This window comes from Anas platyrhynchos, chromosome 3, assembly GCF_047663525.1.
Source record: "Anas platyrhynchos isolate ZD024472 breed Pekin duck chromosome 3, IASCAAS_PekinDuck_T2T, whole genome shotgun sequence".
Classification (NCBI taxonomy): Eukaryota; Metazoa; Chordata; class Aves; order Anseriformes; family Anatidae; genus Anas; species Anas platyrhynchos.
Genome location: NC_092589.1, coordinates 86,963,210 through 86,983,446, shown reverse-complemented (window position 1 = coordinate 86,983,446; position 20,237 = coordinate 86,963,210). Strand labels below are relative to the sequence as shown.

Sequence of the window (20,237 nt, the reverse complement as noted above, 5' to 3'; positions counted from 1 at the left end):
TAAGAGCAGCAGATTTAGAGACATGTAAGGTCATCTATTCTGAGAGAAAGGAAGATTGTGATTTAAAGAGGAAACAAATGAGGGATTACAACACACGTATACAATGCAGAGAAGATACCTTTGTTCAAAGGTAACACCTGGTATATTTTCTTTCCAGTCTTCAGATCCTGTGCCAGAAATTTCTTTCTACTTTTTCCATGTGGACATTTCATGAAAGAGTTAGCTCAGTCCATTCTGTGAGCTAATTCTATGCAACCTTTTTGTCCTTCTCAGCTTTAACTTTTATCTTTGGGCTATTGATAACACTTCAGATGTGTTTCTCTCTAAGGCATTAACTTTCAGCCAGTATTTTGTGATTCTCGGAGGATCTAGTTCTGATGGATCCTAAACAGTGAATAGGAATAGCAGGTTCAAAAAATACTGTGTTCTAACCTTTATCATGTTCTTAGAAAATGTCATTAGAAGATACTGCAAGTTATGCAAGAAACCCTGAATGTACTAAAGAATTGGAAAGCTGTTACTGTTCCTTGAAAGATCTTGCTCGGTGTTTCTAAATCTTTCCAAAACTCTTCTAAGTTTGTCAGGAGGAAAAGGTGACACCTGGACAGACGGGAAGACCAGGTATAAATGGAATAACTTGTCTTGTCACAGTAGTATTCCACCTTCAAGTGTTGATTGCTCTTAGGAACAATGCGTGTGGATTACATCGATAAAAAATATTTCAAATGCTACATGCCCGATCTGTTGAGCTTGTTTTCTGGTACAACTGACTGTGAGGCAAGAAACAGCATCGGTTCAGGAAGAATGTGCTGCTGACTATCTGACTCTCCCTATTATTACAGCAGATAGGTAGCAGGGCACTATCTGTCCTGCTAATGGTCAAATGTATTTCTTCTTTTTTGCTGTTGTGCACATTTGCTTGACAGTAAAATGTGTCTTAGGACAGAAAACATGAACTTAGTGCTCAAATAGAGCTCTGAAATAAAAGATGTTTGTCCCAAATGATGATGATTTACAACTGCTGAGTGAAAAAGGCAGCAAACTGTCTTTTCAAGTTCTACTACCCTTTTTCAGCATTAAGAAGAAATGCACAAAACTATGTGTGATTTCTGTTGTTGGTAACTTTGTCAGTTATCTCTAATAAAGCAGCAAGAGCCATTGACTTTATCCAGAGAAAGTCTTGTGTCGCATGCTTAAGCACTAGCATAAGATGAATATACAGTTTGCCATCGCTTTCATTCTTGCTGTTGGAGAAATATGGTATATTGGGAGAATTACTCTTGGAACTGCTTTAATTCTTTTAGTCCAACTCATTTGAGACTATCTGTCTTGGGAATTTGGCAGTATTGAGAAGTCACCTGGGGACATGGTGGATTGGAACAGATATCAAGACACAATTTATTCCGAAAAGAGTTTACAGCTATCCTAGAAAGCTTCATGGGAAGGTAAAACCACATACAGAGTGGTAATGGCCCCAGTCTGACCTTGAACAGTTCTGAACACTAGTCTGACATCCCACTGAGGGAACAGTAGGTGGAAAAAGTCTAATCCTTTATGATTAGGGAATTCTTTCAATTCTTATTGGCCAGAGGACTGAGGACTGAAAAGAGCGTTAAATGAACCAGAGTTTATATGTGGTGTTAATCACTCCATCTTCTGTAGGGATCTAACATACATAATATTAAGGAAAAGAGACGGACCTGTGACACAACCAAACAAGAAAACCTTAAGAATTTGCAGACTGGAAAGCTTAAAACCATTTCTAAGTCAATGTCTGTATGCCAATATAGTATAAGAGGACCTGAATTAGATTGAAATGAGTTAGGTCAGGTAGCAAAAACAGTCACAGCATGAGTTCCTTATGGGCTAATGTGCTGATATCAGAGAAGCTTGAGGGGATGTATTGTATAGCTACCTGAAAGCCATTAAAATGCAGCAGTAGTCTCTCTCTTACTTGTTCATAGTCTGAAAATTGCTGTATTGTCCCAGGATTTTTCTCTCTGCTATATGAGTGCTCTTGCAGAGAATATGGATGGTAGCAATAGAATGTAAAAAAGCACAGATTCAGATAGTGACTTTTGTCTAATGACATAAGTTTGACCATTAAAAATATTTTACTAATATTGTAGCTGACGTCTTTCACTGGTTAGTAGGTTACTAGTCCATGTAGTCTACATCTTCTAATAGCTAAAAATTTGCTAGGTGTCTAGCACAGCATAACAAAGATGATCTATGCAGTTTAATTTTGATGGCATTTGATTTTGTTTCTTTTCTCCTCTTTTAATGAGTCAGTCCATAATGATTTCCTGTCATATTTTTCTTAATGTAATTTGTGCAGTCATCTGAAATCGTTTTGAAGATTTATGTGGCCTGTCTTCAGTGCGAGTTGTTAATATTATCTTTTAATACCTTGCACTGTAGTTTTAATCCTTACTAATAAATTAAGCAATTATGTTAAATTGCATTAAGTGTACAACATTATATCTGTTTAAAGTAACACAATTCTATAGCTGAGAAAAGAGGAATGCCACTGTGTTGCTAATGGCCCTTAGAGAAGTATTGCTACATTCCTGTATGCATTGCCTACCGGTAGTCATTAAACAGAATTAACTGATAGTAAATAGATTTTTATGCAAAATAAAGTAGCAGGTATTTTGAATTGTGACATCTGTTTCACAGTTAGAAGGGAGTAATTGTTTATTTCTTGTTCCAGACCAATCTAATTAAAAGAAATCTGCCTCAAAATGAAGCTTAGCTATCATTTTGGAAAGTTAATTCTCCTTCGAATTGCTGGAATTTTTCTAATCTTTTCGGTACACATTCATAATAAATATTGTGCCGTGTCTAGCATTGCATTCTGATTGCACAGTAAACCTGACATTAGCGTTGCATCTAGTGTGCTGTGTGCTCATTTAATAATTGGCAGGCACTGTGGCACTGGCAGAAAGAACAGAATGATCTTTGAGAATGTCAGTTACCTTAGTTCTTCTAGTATGATGTGATTTGTTCTCTTACACCAAAGGTCATGTGCTGCCTTAATGGTGGTGAGGACTAGGGACTGTTTTCTGTAACCTCCTTGAAATCGTGTTAAGCTCCACAATTGTTTGGTAATTGTATGTGCCACGTTCTAATTGCATTTTAAACTCTGCTTTTCATACAAGCAGCATGCAGTGTTTCAGAATTCTTAAATAATGCCTTGATCCTGTGGGAAGATCAAATCAAATTTTAAAAAGAAAATAAATCTATTTTGTTCAGATTCAGAATTCAGAGACACGAAAGAGTCTCTGGTGATGAAAAACAGCTTATGTGTTTCAGATTAGTGTGGTTCTGTTCTTGGCCAAGAATATGGTCGTGCCAATGGGACACTTTATTCTGCCTCCTGTTTTCCTCAGATGGGGGAGGGAAAAGATGGAGAAGAGCTTAAAGGGTGGAGATTGGGGTACTGTGGGAAAAGGAATGGCAGGGACATCATGAGGACACTACAGCCTCAGGTGAAAGGTGGGTTTGAACTTTTTCTACAAAGTTTAGTTCCACCAAGTAGAAGTATGTTCTTGACTTCTAGCAGTGTCACGGAATGATACACTGTTCTATTCAGTTTGTTTTATGCTACTGTGATGTACATTTTATGCAACTATCATAACACATCCCCATAAATGACAATTTTCTTACTGGAAAATTCGGTTTGCTAACATTCATCAGTGTCCCGTACAGGCCCCAGTAGGTATGTTTATGTCAGCATTCCGTAATAGCTCCAACAGGCACCTCAGTCATTTTGTCTAAAATGCTGTCTTTTAGGTTTCTCAGTGCAGATGCTGTTTCACTGGGCTTTGTTTAATTTATTTTTTTTTTATTTTGACTTCAGTCATACAGTTCTGGTTGGGCAGTTGTTTTTAATGACTGCTGAAACTGGTGCTTCTGCTTTAAACTATTATGATATCTCTCTGCACTTTACCTGCAACAGTCTGCTTTTGGGTGACTCAGTGAAATGCAGTACACTTCTGGTTGTTTTTAGCATTATCGTTCTTAGGTCTTTGGCGTAGCGTGGACAAGATAAAATTGACTGTCTTTTTCTTAGGGTACTCAGCTGTAAGATGCCCAACTCAGCAGCACTGCATTGTCCTTCAAATGAGTTCTGAGAAGGACAGAGGGGCCTGTACCTCTCTGCGAGCTGTCAGCTATAGGTAGTGTTATTGATCTGTACTGGTATGTCATAAAAGTTATGCCACAGATCGAAAAATCATATGCTTCTCCTGCCATGTGTAAATCTTTTGTATTTTCTTTAACTTCCTTCTAGATCATTTCAAATCCTGACATTCCCAGATCCATCATTTCTAAATGGCATCCTGCTAGCACAATGAATGACTGTTGCTGTAAATGGCTGTGTGCTTGCTGAAAATGTCATTATACATCCAAATTTTGACCTAATTTTATACTCTCTAGCATCTTTTCCTTTAGTTAAGGCCAGTTGTGCCATTGTCAAGTGACACAGGAAAGATGCTTGGAACAATCCAGATTGAAGATTTGTCCATGCACAAAGTATGACTTGCACAGCAGAGAATGTGCCCCAAGGCTAACAACTGACATCTAACTATTCCAGATTTGAGTATAGGAAGCCTTTGGAGTTTGTTTGGTTTGGTATGGTCTAGTATATTTCAGTAATAATAATAATGCTCACAGATCTCAGATGTTTTCTAAGAATTCTTCCATGATTGTTTCTGATGATACTGTAACTTAGAATTGTAAGCAATGTTTTGTACACAATCCTCTCTGTAAAGTTTTGGCATTATTTTCTCCTTCAGAAATAGAAGCCAACTTGGTTTTCTTTCAAACCATTTCTTGTCTAATCCCTTTCAAGTTTACTTTTTTTTGTGTGTGTGTGCGTATATGTTCTGTCAGGATGCTACAATTTTCACACAGCTGTAGAAGTTTGTTGGTTTCAAAAGAATCTCTCTAAATGTAGCTGCTTTTAGAGGTACCCCAGCTTGCTGAGGGCCAGTCTTGAACTGCATATCATTGCTTTCCAGCACTGGTTCTGCTGTGACATTGAAAGTTCCAAACTGCTGCTCTGAAGCTCTTAAAAACCTGTCTTTTTACATTTCGGTACAGCTGTAGCACTTAAAAATAAACAAACAAATAAAATATGTGAAAACTTCTAGAAAACTACTGGTCTGGAGTTTTGCAGGAGAGTATAATGTGAAATTAATGGAAAAGCAAATTTGAAGGAGAAACCATATTTACTCACAGCCATACCATTTCGCTTCTGTAAAGCCTAAAAAGATTGTGGGAAGCAATCTGTTCAATTCTCTGTTTTGTCGTGTTTTAGGCAAAGGAGTAATTGCTCCTAAAATGAAGCTTTACAGCGTGTATATAATCTCTCAGATACACTGCAGTGTGCTCTTTCATAAAATTTTATATTTTGCATGATTTTCAAGTAGATATCATGTTTCTATAATTTCTCACAAATTTCAGCTGAATAAGCAACATCATTTTCATGTGATTGAATTCTGATAATCTATTCAAGATTTATTCTACATACATATTCCACATAATTTGTATACATTAAGTAAGTAAGTATCACTGCTTGTCTGTCCTATCTAATTATCATGAAATCACAATACCCTAACTTGCCTCTCAAGGCTTCCTGTTAAAATTCTGCCTTTGATGGTATTCTCTGAAAGCTGAGAGGAGGTTATGGGTTTTGTTGACATAATTCTAGTGGAAAGCTGGTGTTTTATGCAGATACTAGCGTTGCTGAAAAAACATGTTTTGTCCCTTATCTAAGGGAAATACCCATTTTCAGCAGCTAGTTTTTGGAAATGTTTTATTTATATAAAATGTATATTGTATTAATTTATTTGAAATATAAATGTTTTCCTAAAGATTTTTTCTGTACAACAAAATGCAAGATTTATGCCAAAACAAGAGGAATAAAAAGTAGATAAATAAAATGCTTTGTCCTAAACCAAAGACAAAGGTTGATTAAGATAACACTGTCTTGAACAGTCATTCAGTATTCAGCCTCTGTCCATGGAAGAGGAAGAATAACTGCTGAATTGGAAGGAAGCCTATCATCTTTAGCATTCCTTTAGCACATCCTTTTTTTTATTTATGAAAAGAATACATAGACTTTGATTCATTGGATAAAAGTGAAAGCAGATGTCATTTTCTTCTTAAAAATCTTAGGCTTGTGTCCCAACCAGCTTTGTGCTTTTCTTCATGTAGGACAATGTCTAGAATCACTCTTCTTGCTATTTGGTAGGTTTTTTCTCTTTTTTTTTTTTTTTTTTTTTTTTTTTTTTTTTTTTGTGGTTTTCCTATTCTGTTTTGCTGCAGCTAGATATGAGTTTTGAATAGGTATTGTGCTTTCAGTTAGTCTGAAAACTCCTATTTTTATTTTATTTGTTTTCTGTTCAGACTTTGTGATTGGGAACCTGTAGTGGTTCTCTTTGGCTTTGGAGGAAGCTGACTCACTATAGCTGATGAAGTTTGTTCTGCATAGACAGCAATTGTTTGGTGGCTTCCTGAGCTGAAAATAATCTTTACTTTCCCCCAGAAAGGGAGGAAATTTTTTTTTCTCTGAAGTAACATGGTGTTGGTAGTGTGTAGGGCAGTAAAGAAGATGGGAAAACAGGCAGGGGAACACAAGAGTGGTTATGCTGTCGGACCAGAGGCCAAATATTCTGCTTCTGACAGCCATTAAAGTAGAGGGTTAGGGAAGGGTCTGAAGATCTTTACAGGAATATTTCCCCACTATCCAACAATCTGGACTATCTAAGGTGGAGTTTGTTTGTTTGTACATGCATTTGTGTACGTAACCTTTCACGCCATGCAAACTTCCAGCATTCACAGTGTTCTGTGGCAAGCAATTTAAATACATGTTGTGGGTTTAAACTACTACTTCGATTTCTTGTCAGACCAGCCATCTGTCACTTGCTAGTTTTATTTAATGCTTTTCATCCCTCATATTGGAAGAGGTGATTTTTTTAGTAAGTCAAGCTGAATGAGAGGCAAGTGTATCATGCTTGTAGAAAAACAAAAAAGCCCTGTGAGATGAAAAGCATGTTCAAAAGACTTCTTTTCAAAATGAATGAATTACGATAAAGTGCTAATGAGCATATATCTGACATTACTCTCAGAATTGTGTTTGTTAGAACCACTAAAGCAAAGTGACTTTTATTTTCAGTACTTTTGTGCATTCTCCAAAGATATAGACATTTGTGTTAACAAAAATTATGAAACCAGTACAGAATCAGAGACTGGCTGAGGTGGGCAGGGCCCTCTGGAGGCCATCTGCTCCAACCCCTGCTCAAGCAGAGCCACCCAGAGCAGGCTGCCCAGGACCATGTCCAGGTGACTTTTGAAGGTCTTGGAGGAGGGAGACCCCACGGCCTCTCTGGGCAGCCTGTGCCAGGGCCCCATCACCCACACAGCACAGAAGTGCTGCCTGAGTCTCAGGGGGAACCTCCTGTGTTAGCAACAGCACAGTGGTTGCCTGTGGTATTCATACACTTGATAAATGAAAGAAACGTATGTTAGAGTATGAAGTGATATTGTGCGTGCATTATCTCTCACATTTTTGCTAAAACAAGCCTGTCATCTTTAAGGCTGACCTAGGGAATTGAGTGGAAACTTAATAGACACTTGAGGCCATGAATGTGGTTCTGCCTGGGAAGACAGAAGGGACAGTCCATTCAAACATCACCTGTAATCAAAGCACAGTAGGGTTTTTGGACAGGAAGAACTTCCTTCCCATTGTTGAGAATATTTGAAGAAAGAATATGAGAGCCCTCTCCTGTCCTACTTCTTTCTTTCCTCATGAGCACTACCTAATAAATGGGGAAACTGATGGAATGACAGCTTATATGCTTCCTGATCTTTAGGTTACTTTTTTTGTTATGTTCTTCTAACTTGATACATGGCTTTACCTTCTAGTTGTAAAATCTGGATGCTCATGTGCTGAGGCCTCTGTCTTTTCTTGGTTTCCACTTGTAGTTAGTACCTCATTCATAATAATCATCATCCATTGACTCCCTGAAAGCTAAACAGAACATAGGAGAAAGAAAAACAAATCCCAAATAGAACCTTAAAGGTGGGGTAGCAGGTAAGGCAAAACAAAATGTGTTACAGTCTGTTATCTCAGATTTTTATGATTTTGATGGAAGTTGAAAGTCAACATAAATTGTGTTAAGGCTCCCTTTTGGAGAGAAGCGTATGTCTGAATATCTGAAGAAGACAGAAGAACTTATTATGCTTAATAGATGAATTGATAGGCCCATTTTCTCCCCTTTCCCTTTATTTTTTATTTTATATTTTAGTCACAGTGCTTTTTCCTAAGAGTTTACAGGTATAGAGGCATTTTTTTTTTTTCTCTTCATCCAGGAAAAAAAAAAAATAAAACCTGCATACTTTATTGCTGGTATGTTTAATTTCTTACAATCTTTTGCAGAAATCATAATACTAGATAAGAATAATATTGCTTAAGAAGGCCTGAGTATTTCTTGAAATTCAGTTTTCAAGGACTAGTACCAGTGACCCTGGTAAATGATGCATGGAAGAGGCACGATGTTTCTGGGATAAACATCTTCCCCTTGGGTGATAGAATTTAAAGGGCTTGTTCCCTTTGCTATCAGAAGTGTTTTCCATGGTATGCCAAATTACCATTTCTGGACAGACAATTTTCAGAGGATTCTTACAGCTGCTTCTCAGACATCTCACAAAAAAGCCCAGGGTGAGTCTGGCTGGGACGTGCAAGACGATGTTGACAGAATGTTGCTCAGAACTGTAGTCACAGCACACACTGAAGCAGCAGATTCATTTATTCTGAGAGTTTAACTGACATTCTCCCCTCTTCAATTGAACTTTCACAAACATTAGTTATTCCTTGAGCCTTTCTGCAGGCAAGTTTTGTCTTAATCTGTAAGTGGAATGTTTGAATCTCACTGAGCTACTTGAGGAGAAAGTGATAGCATCCATAAAGACATGAAAAACTAGAATTTCAGATCCCATTGAACAAAAGATCAAAAATGCTTTGAAAAGACTTTTTTTTTTTTTTTTTGCTATAAATTTAAATAAGGAATTGTAGGGTGCATGAATTTTGCTTTAAATACTAAAAGAGGGTGTAAATCAGTTTGAACTTCATTGGCAGGTGAATATTGATGTGGGTAATGGAGATTATGATTACTGGGAGTGATGTTAGGGAACTATGCATTTCAAAAACACAAAACAAAAAGCAATTAAAGAGAAATGCTAATCAGCTAAAGACTGTATCCTGAGGCATGGCAATTTGTAAGGTAATTACCTTTTAACAAGAGACAATGGTATTAAATTCAGAACAAAAAGATTTCCTGTGAAGTCTTTCATGTGTGCCTGCCTTTAATACTTCAGAGATGCTTATCAGCATGTTATTTAAACACTAAACAGCAATTAGGGATACCCTCAGTTACCCTAGTGTGTGCTTTCTTATATGATGGGTGCTGTTGGTTTTGTGCCAACTAAAGAGGGGAAGAATCACCTCCCTTTCCCTGCAGTCCACGCTGCTTTTGATGAAGCCCAGGATACGGTTGGCTTTCTGGGCTTCGAACACCCATTGCTGGCTCATGTTGAGCTTCTTGTCAACCAACACCCCCAGGTCCTTCTCATTCTCCTCTCAGCCTGTATTACCCAGCTTGTATTTGTTCTTGGGATTGCCCCAGCTCAGATGCAGTATGCAAATGCATGAGCTAGTTGTGGCCCAAAGTAGGGAGCACGTGGCCAGCAGTATAGCAGGCTGCTGGACCTCCCTGCGCCAGGGCTCCACTGGGCTCCTGCTCACTTATATTGCTCCTTGGAGCAACCTCTGTGTGACCTGGAAGAGTGGCATGGGCTGTTTTACTAATAGCATGAGATTCCTTATATAAATGCATGAATACTGATTAGCAGATCATTTAATGCAGCCAGGAGATCCACACAGTCCTTTGTTTTTATCTTATGTAAATCTCAGTCTTATATAATTATTAATTTTTAAGTTACTTTACTTTGAAAAAAAAAATGGATTGAGAAATCAGAACAAAAAAGTAATTTAAAAAGTTAAATTTAAAAAAAATGAAGTGTTTGCAAAATACGTTTTATTGTTAATAAACATATTTCCAAATACCTCATGAGGAAAAATCAGCAAGGACTGATCCCATCAAAAAAAAAAAAAAAAAAAGTGTCCAAAACCCACAGTGCATACCAATCTGATCTGTAAAAAGTATGTTTATTTTTTTCTTTAAATTCTTCCTGAAAAAAAAAATGGAGTTCATGTAAGACTTAATTAAAATTAGTATAAATATATCTTGAAATTAGAGTCTATATAGAAGGTTTGCTTTATGAACATACCTCTGAACTTTCTGGATGGACTAGCTTAGTGCAAGGGTATGTATGGACGTGCACATGTGCATATTCTGCTACTCACTTAAACACATTGGTAAGCAAGAAGAATAGGTTTGTTATCTAACTAACCATTGGTAGCAGTAAAGATATTCCTCTACTAATTCTGTGGCATAGATTTACATTGGTAGTAATTGCATCAATTAGCGCTACACAAAAACATCTGGGAAAAGAACTGGAGACATGTTTTGTTCAGATTATTAAATGGGTTGGAAAGGTTAATAAGCCTTGAGCCAGCAAATGTTCTAGACTGATATTTTTCTCCTGGTATTATAAAACTATTTTGAAGTGCATTTGTCCCCTGAAAAGCAATTACCTCAATAAATGCTTCCTCCGTGCCATCAGACTTACCCTTTCTGTGCGGCTAAACCCATTTTATTTTAGTGCAGTAGTATTTGCAGATGAAAGGTAATTAGCTAGCTTGTGGTTTCTATTATCCATAATCAATTAGATAGTTTACTAAGTCGCAATTAGTTGCACTTTTTGAGACCCAATGAAAGTAACACAGTTGCTTAACTGCTTGGAAGAGCCTGAGGTTATAGGGATAAGTGAAGTGACATAATTTCCTTTCTAAAACCTTTTCTATTGATTACTCATGTGAAAGGAGGATCTGAGTGAATTTGTAAGGACAACGCTTACAAATCAAATAAAGGTTTTTCCTTGTAAAATTGTACTTCTAATACCCAAGTTACAGCAGCTAGAAGCATAGAACTTCAAATTATGTTTCTGCATAGTCATTTTTCTCATCAGAATCATACTTTACCATTGTATGTTGTTTCTTTTTCTATAATATTTAATGGGGGACTAACACAAATTAATAATCCGTGAATACACTATTACTGAGGGAAAGAAAATGTAATTTCAGAGTGCTAGCCAAATGGTGATGACATGATCGTGTGCAACAGAAGGAAAGAACCCTTTAAACCATGCAGGTTACGGTGTCAAGTTATAAAAAGGATTTTCCTAATTGTACAGTTGGGTTTAATTGGACTTCACAAATACTTAATATTCTGCTTTTAATTTTTTTGTTATCTGTTGTGATAAGAATGTCAGTTTTGAATGGGGGTGGCTTTTGGACTGCGGGTTTTTTCTTACCAAGTTATAAAGAGACGTAACTGGAAGTTGCAAGGCTAGGGATAATATTTTCATCAATTATCCTAATTTTTATAATGTCTGGAAAACTCAGCAAAATGACTTTGCCCCATCAAGGCTTTGCAATCAGATGGCTGTGGTGTCTTAGTGTTGTCCTTGACATAGGAGGTCAATACCTGGAAGACATTACACTGGGGAGCCTCAAACACAGATTTTAGGTTTAAGAGAAACACAAAGTAAACATTCCCCTGAACCACCATCTACTGAAGGGGCCTTATCAGGAGAAGGCAAAATGCTGTCTTTTTATTAGATTCTAGTGGGATCAAGAATCGCTTGCCTCATCTATAAAAGCAATTGTTATGTAATAAATGTTATACACCGGAAAATCTAGCAGTGTATAGTTTAGGGTGGTAAAATGATTTCATACTGATTTCATAGACCTACGTCAAAGCCTAGACCTTAGCTTTGTACTCTAGGCCTAAATAGTTGTTTAGGTTTGCTAGAGCTATTGGTCCATTTTCTAAAGTACATAATTGATTTTCTAGCAGGTATGATTAACCTCTGAGTTCTGATCAACCAGCTACCATAATTGCAGTCTTTTTCAGAACAAGGTCATCTAATGTTATTGATAGATTTTACTGTTAAGCAGGACGTAGAATTTCATTCCAAAAAGATAATTCCCCAAGGTTTAAGGTTTTATCTTCTCAGTTATTCTGCGTGTACAGCAGAGATTATAAAATATCAGATTGAAACTGTGGTTTCCAAATACAGGACAGTTGCATTTACATCAGATAGCACTGATGTTTATAATAAATTCTAAGTTTGATCAGCAAGCTTATTTGACAAACTGGCACTTCCCCTTTGTAATTGAGTGAGATATGGATACTGATTTGGACGTTTTCTACTGAGAGCAAGAACCCTGACTTTTTATTTGCTTTCTAGAAGCATCATTTGCAAAGATGAGAATTGAGAGAATTTTTTACGCTTTTCATTTCTCAGAAAATGAAAATCCACCAACTTTAATTATATGCCTAAAACAAAGCTGTTGCTGTTGATTTGTAGATCATTATTATATGTCACCGCATTTGAATAATTAGGTAGAGAAAACCTTCTTTGACTCCAGGACAGGAGGTTGTGCTGACCTTCGATATGGCACTTTGATTGAGTTAGTTGTTTGGCAGTTACCACATAGAGGAAAACATTTCTTAGAAGTAATTGTGTCTGAATATGTAGCCATTCTAATTATATAAATACTATGTATTACTGCAAATTTTAACATTATTCTTTAAACTGTCATCTGAGATGCTGGGCTTTAGAAACGTTTTCACACTGTGCTTATGGATTGATTTTCCTTTATTCCCAGATCCATGAAATGTATGACATTACTCAGTATGAAAATATTTTTTCTTTGTTCATGATTCTGGAACAACTTCTTCAATATCAGACAGAAGAAAGTAATATTTCAAGCTTGCACTATGATGGAGAAGAAAAAATCAAATTTCTGAAGAACCTTGATCAAATTATTCTTCACCTTTCAGATGAATTCCCTTTGTTTTCTTTATATTTATGGAGAGTGAGTGTTCTTTTGAACTCAGCTCAAATACAAATTGATTAAAACAACCAACCTACTTCTTAACAGTGCCTTTGTTGTGGGACTGCATTGGAAAATGTTTGAGCCAGACAGGAAAATTGTAGTTATTGGAAAACATTTACTTTAAACTGCAGCAGTTTTGGAGATAATACAATTTATTTCCACTTTTAAATATACAAGAAATGTAATAATCCAGATGCTGTTTTGAATAAAAGCTATTTATTGTAATGGAAAACAATATGTTGGTGTTTGCATACACAGTGAAAATGGTACCAAAGAAAATTGTTTCAGGTGATGCTCAATATGCACTATGAACTTTAAAGCCAGGAAATAATGGGTGTGTAGAGCTAGGCTTCCACATTAGGAAACAAAGAGTTCTGTAGCTTCTGTGTGCATGGGAGACATTCAATGGTTGGGCATATTGATAATACGAAATAAAAGACTGAACATCTGGAAAAAAAATGGCAATGACATGCTCAGTATGATGGAGCAAAGATTGCTATCTGATAATGGAATCAGAAAAAAAAATGTTTATTTTTAAACTTGGTAACTTATCAATACCTATTCTTCTAGGACAGTCTTAGTTTCTGATTTAATCAAAATAATTATTATCTGAGCAAAATAAAATCTGATGCTTAGTTTTACAACTTTCTTACTCTCATTGTATATTGCTTGGCTTTCCTCTGTGTGTGTAAACAGTAGGCCGAATTTACTCTGAGTTGACTAATGATTTCAAAAATTGTCTGATTAAATTTAACTCCTTTTATGATTGCTTTAAATCTTTCTGTTCAAAATTAGTGAACATTGATAAAATCTCATTTGTATGGTTACTTGTTTATTGTCCTTTTTTACATTTCATTTTTGTGCAATACAATTGTATTCATAGTAATAATTAACATCACATGTTAATAGAAACATAAAAGGACTGTAAAATGAGTTCAACAATAGCTTAACTGATCCAGAGAAGATTTAATAAATTGGGGGTGGAGGTGGTGGTAATTTTTATAATGACAGCATTTTTTCTAGTAGATAAACAACATTTGAGTTTCATGATGTCTCCTTTTAGTGTATAGTCACCAAAAATCTAAAACATTTTTAGCATTTGTCCTTATCCTTCCCCTTTTTAAAGACCAATTTTTATGTCCAAAAATTATCTGAAACATGGCATTTTCAGTACTGTAAATAATTTATCTTGTTAACTTGGATGCACTTGAGATAATAAACCTATTTTTTCTACATAGGTAAAAGATTTTTTTTTTGTATTTGTAAATCCAGTTATTTTGATGTTGAATTGGCTCATGAAAGATATTCGTATAATTGTTTATATACTGTCCAACATTGTTATGTTTTTTAAACTTAGTATTTGGTATGTCATAGTGTAACATTTGTTTAATCCTTTCTTTTAGCAAACTTTCTTTCAACAGAAGTCTATTTTATTTGCAAAGCAAGTGTTCCAGAATATTCACATTAGAAAATTAGAAAATCAGATAAGTTTAGCCAAATTAAAGAAAATAAAGGTAAGTAAATAAGGACATATGTTTGGCAGCCACTCAGGAACTACTGTGCTTTTTTTTTTTTTTTTTACTGTTCTATTAATTCTTGTTTGGTCAAGGTAAAGGATCAGTTCTTCCACATTCTTACATCATTCCTGTAACAGCACTGAAAGCATGTTTACAACAAGATCAAGGAAAGGGGAATAAGCAAATGGGAACTGGTATACAATTGATGTAATAATTTAAGCAATATTCAGTCATTTTAGCATTAAAAAAAAAAAAAAAAAAAAAAACGTCAGAAGTGTTTTGCAAAGAAATGATATCACAGGAGGATACTGGAATCTGAAAAACAGCAAAATGAGTTTTGTTTCAAGACTCCTGTTCTGAAAGAGAATGGTTTCAAAAACAGGTTGCACACCACTGCATATTTCCTGATCTGTTGTTGGTCAATTAATATTTTTTTGATTGATGTCTTTGCTTTCTTCCTTGCATATTGTACCATTTTCTCACCAGCAAACTCTCGAGGCCACTGGAAGAGCAATGGTTGTTTGGGGAAATGTACGCATCTTTCATCAGTTCTGAAAAAACTGCTGAATTGAGACATGGCTTACGAAATCTGACAAGAATGTGGATATTTGGTTTGCAGTTTTGAAAATGCTGGGGCAGGGTGAGAGTCCCCCTTGTAGCAGTTTAGACAATTACTAGCTAAAGTACTATTAACTGCTCTCTGGAGCTCAGTCTTCTGTTTCAGTGCAAAGTTAAATAGTGTGGTTAATCCATGTTAGCAAGCCCATTTTAGCTGTGGTGGGAGCAACAGCCTCTGCAACCAGGATAGTTATTAGTTTGTCATCTTGTGTTTCTTGAAGAGATTTTTCACCAAGATGGGACTTCCGTCAAGATGAAGATGCACAGATGTAGATGTTTAGATGTCTCCATGTGGTTGAGATGTCTAATTAAGAAAAACTTCAAAAGTACCCTATTATTTTGCGCTGGATCTTCAGCTGCTACCGCGAAGGTGTGTAGATCTTAAGTGCTATGTCACATTCATTGTCTTTGTGTAAGTGCCTCTGATACCCTGGAGCATCTTTAGTGGCATTGTCACTAAATGCTTCTTGTTTAGTCAACTGAGTTGCGCAGGTAATACAGACTTAGATATGTAGCTCCTTACAACGAGAATATGCACTTAAGTGTCTTAATGTGAGAACTAAATCCTATCCTTGATATATCTTTGTTTTTAGGAGTAGGATATCTTAGAGTTAAGTCCAGGCTTTTCAAACAATTTCTGCTTTTGTCCAGGAACTGTTAGATGTGATTCATGTGAACCATCACTATATTTAGTTTTGAAATAAATTGTGATGATAGAGCCAGTCCTCGGAGTTAGAAATTACAGGCATATATTCTGATGTGAGGTTTTGCATCACAGTTGGAGGAAACCTTCCGGCAGCTTGAACTTCCTCCAGGTCTTACAGTATGTACTAAATAGGGACGTCAACATCCAGCTTTTAAACATCTAGCCTCCAGAGGGGATTCCCAAATCCGGAGAAATTACATATGGTCTTTGCTGAATGGAGAAAGATGACTCAAAAGAACAGTTTAGAAGCCCCATGTGCTGAGCATAGTCCTAGACCTAAAGACTAGGACACTCTAGAAGAACTCTGAAAGAAGTCTGACTTGTTGCTCCCTGGAATGTTTGACCTGGGTTAGCCATATGGGTTTACAATTAACAGTTCAGGGATATTTCTTTTGTCTTGCTGATTTTCTTTTTGTGAATATATATATGTTAAAATTTGGCAAAATGCTAATGTTCTGAAAATGCAAAGTATTTAGGGTTTTATATAGATGTATATGTGTATATACACACACACGCTGACAAATTATATATTTCTATGGTCAAATTAGCAGTGCTTGTTAATTAGTAGCCAGACAGCTGTTTATGATTTTGTAATTTGTTACTTTGCCACATTCATAGGTTCCCCCCTGACAATATTTTGTACCAGTCTGCATCTGTTTTAAAAAGAATTTTTATGGTAGAGTGTCTCGTTTTATGAGAGTAGAAAAATTATGATACAAGAAAAGTAAATTTTTATTCTATTGCTGCTCCATTGACTGTTCTATTAACTAAAAAATCTTACATACCTGCTAATGACAGCAATGGTTGGGATTTTGAAGTGAACTGTCTGAAGACGTTTTTCTAAAATTTTATTTGGAATCTTTTTATAATCTATACGTGGTTTACTGATTTGAGATAATTATTGCTTGTATATGTTGGTAGTAGTGGAAATTAAATTTTACCTCTTTTTTGTGCTGTAATAATCTTCGTTATTTTTTGTTCCAGTTATCTGTGCATTACTAGGTGATACAGAGTAACACTTTCTAGTTTACTGTGGCACAACATTCAGCTGACATTCGTATGATCATCGGATAATTCGTGTTGGAGACCTCAAAAGGTCTCCAGTTCAACCTCCTGCTTGAAACAGGGTTAGCTGTGGGGTCAGACCAAGTTGCTTGTTGCTAGTTCAGTATCCAGTAAGGTGTTTAAAACTCCAAAGACAGACTGCATTGCCTCTCTGGATAACTTACTCTTCTTGACCGTTTTCATGGTGGAAAATGTTTTGAACTGTCTGAACCTCTGTTTGTTTTATGCTCGGTGTCCTTAGTCTTCCCACCACACAGAGCCTGGCTTTGTCCCCTTCCTACCTTCCCCATTGGCACTGGAGACTGCTTTTAGGTCCTCCTGGAAATATTTCTGTCCCAGGCTGAACAAGCCCAGCTCCTTTAAGCCACCTCACAGGGCAGATGCTCCAATTTTGGCCATCCTGGTGGCCCTCCACTGATTTCACTTCAATTAATCCTTTAGGAGTAGCATCCTAATTTGGATACAAGAAGGCTGTGAGAGGCAGTGTTGAAATGTTGCTGAAGTCATCCCCAAATCCAGTCATTTTATCCTAAAATGTAAACAGGTTGGCATGGCATGATTTACTTTTAGTGAATCCATTCCACTTAACTTTTTCTCCTCCACATGTCCAGAAAAGTGCTCTGAGAAGGACTCTCTCAGTGATTTTTCTGAGGAAGTAAAGTGAGGCTGACTAGATTGTAGTTACTCAGGTTGACCTTTTTTTTCAAGACAGATAGGTGTGACATTGTCTTCCATTGCCAGGGACCTCACCTGATCTCTGCCCATCTTTCCAAGACGATGCAAAGCAGCCCTGCAAGGACACTGGCAAGTTCTTTCAGCAGTCATGGATGTAGACCCCTTAATCCCATGGACTTGTATGAGCTGACATCTTGCAAATAAAACCCTAACTTGATCTTCATACACTGCTGATGGTTCCTCTCCTTGAATGCTTTCACTAAGCAGAAAGTTCTGGGAGACCTCACAGTTGAAGAATAAGGTAAAGAAGGCATTGAGATCCTCAGCCTTATGTGGTGCCCTCAGTTTGATTGAAAGCCATCTGTGAAGTACCATGATATAAATCACTTTGAAAGTCATTGGTAGGTAGTGTAATTAAGATTACATCTGCATTTCAGAAGGATCTAGCCTTGAAAATTCAGAATCGACATCACAGTTGTTTAAAAGGATTTACTTCGAAACTCAGTTTACCTCAGGCTTTTTAAAAGCTGTAGATTTGGGGTGGACTAATATATAGTCATATTTTATTGATCTAGGCAAACGAATCTAGGTCTTTTGCTGGTAATGAGAACAGAAGACTCAGTGACTGTTTCACCAGACCAAAATAAATGTTACAACTTCTGCTTTTCTAGTAGTTCCACAACTCATGAGCATATGTGGCCTGAAGGGACAACTGAGTGGAGTAAAACAAAACTTACTTCTCAGAAGTGAAAAGCCCAACCCATAATTTGTTATACAAAGCAGAAGTGCAGAGCAAGGACAAGGGGAAATGTAGCTCAAACAAAAAATAGACTGGAAAGAAGAATGAGAAGTAAAGGAGGTTTCAGAAGAGCAGGAGATTTTGATATTGCTGGCAGTGCTAGGTGAGATGAGGAATATGGGAATATCAGATGGCTGGGGCACAAAATGAGGTGCAATGGGCAGAGGGATTGGTACTGTAAAAAATAATAATATATATATATTAATCACTTACCCTTCTTTTCATAGAGGAGAGAGGAAAGACAAGGACAAAATTAGATTGATATTTAGCTAAGTATCAATTTGATTGATATTTAGTGTCATCTTACTCCCTCACTGACAAATCTGGCTCCACTTTCAGCTTATTCCAGTCTTACCCCATAAATAAACTCCACCTTAGTGACCCTGCACAGAACTCAATGATCTGCTTGAGAGAGAAGTAGATGAAAACTACATTTGGGTTATAATCGAAGGATTAGAATCTTACATTTTTTCAGGTTAATAAAGAAAAAAAGGGCAAGTTTTAAAATGTTTTTAATTATTCATGATGCTAAAACTAAAAATAGGAAAAGCAAAAGTTTTGGATGAAGTTTTGAGGTTTTCTTTCTTTGTTTGTTTTCGTTCTCTGAGCAGCTTTCCATGTATGTACATTTTTCTTTAGAGCTCAGAAAAGCTTTGCTCAGCTTTATGCCCATAGCTTTCCTGGTTTGTGCTTTTTCTTCTGTTGCATGACAGAAAGGGTCTTTTCCTGTTCTGCAGTTCTTGATCAGCTTGATTTCAAATAAGAGTTACTGCAACTTGATCCAGATGGTATGTTTCACCTAGAGCTACTTTTAATCACCTCCCCTTGTATAAATTGTTTCACCCTCCTTAATTGTGTTTACTTTTAGTTTTCCCATTTTTCTTTTAAGCACATTTATTTAGTCTGCACCTGCTTATCTAGGTAAAGTTGTTTTTTATCCCTGATTTAACTAGCCATTTCTTCAACATGATTTTTTGTAAACTTGCTGATTTCAAATTCATCCCAAATTCTTTGGGGCTATCACCACAGTTGTTATTGCTATACTAAAGAGAAGCTTATCTTTGAGAAGAGCACTGTTTGCAAGTCACCTGCTTACCAGTCTTGAAAATACTGTGAGGTTAGGCATCTGGTTGGAGACATCTCTGTCAAAATATGCTTCAAGGAACAATCTTTGCTAGCCAGGAAAATCCTCCAGTGAACAGAGTTCCAAGAAAAATCTGGTTGGGGTTCTTAAAAAAGGCAATCTTCTGTCTTTGCACATTTCTGTAGTTGTCAGAGACACACGTGAATGCTAATTCTGGTACCATACAGAATCCACCAATTCAGCATGCGGGGTTTAAAAAGAAGTGTACATACATTTATCAGCAATTTTGCCATTGCAACACCATTAGAAACCCAACATTGCAGATTTTAGCCCTGGTGTTGGTTAGTTTTCCGAGAAGTTTCCGAGGTTTCTTGCTGTCTTTTGTCAGCTACTGTTTCTGGTATTTCTCCTGTCAAAGCATAACTTTTTGCGGTTATTATTATTGAATTTAGTTATGGTTTTTGAAGACCTTTTTAGTTTATGATGTTTGAAGCCTGATTCTCTCTTCCAGAATAACTGTGTCCTCCCTGACCCCTGCATGGTGACACCTGCAGATTTCATAAGTACACTTTGTGATACATTCATGCAAGTTTGTACAGATAGAAGAATATTATGGAGTAAAAACTCAGGAGAAAGCTACAAAGTTGAAACTCTTGTAAATTACTATTACATACTGTAAG

At 36.5% G+C, this 20,237-nt stretch overlaps 1 protein-coding gene across 2 annotated transcripts in view; it reads left to right on the top strand.

Moving 5' to 3' along the window:
- MEI4 (meiotic double-stranded break formation protein 4) overlaps positions 1-20,237 on the top strand; it is a 112,827-nt gene that overhangs the window by 69,813 nt on the left and 22,777 nt on the right. The window contains exon 5 of one of the 2 annotated variants that reach the window (XM_021271202.4): positions 12,863-14,799. The exons of the other annotated variant lie outside the window; for it this stretch is intronic. Coding sequence (XP_021126877.4) covers positions 12,863-13,114 — 252 coding nt within the window. The 3' untranslated portion in view covers positions 13,115-14,799. Of the gene's footprint in view, positions 1-12,862; positions 14,800-20,237 lie in introns of those variants that run through there. 2 annotated transcript variants of the gene reach the window in all.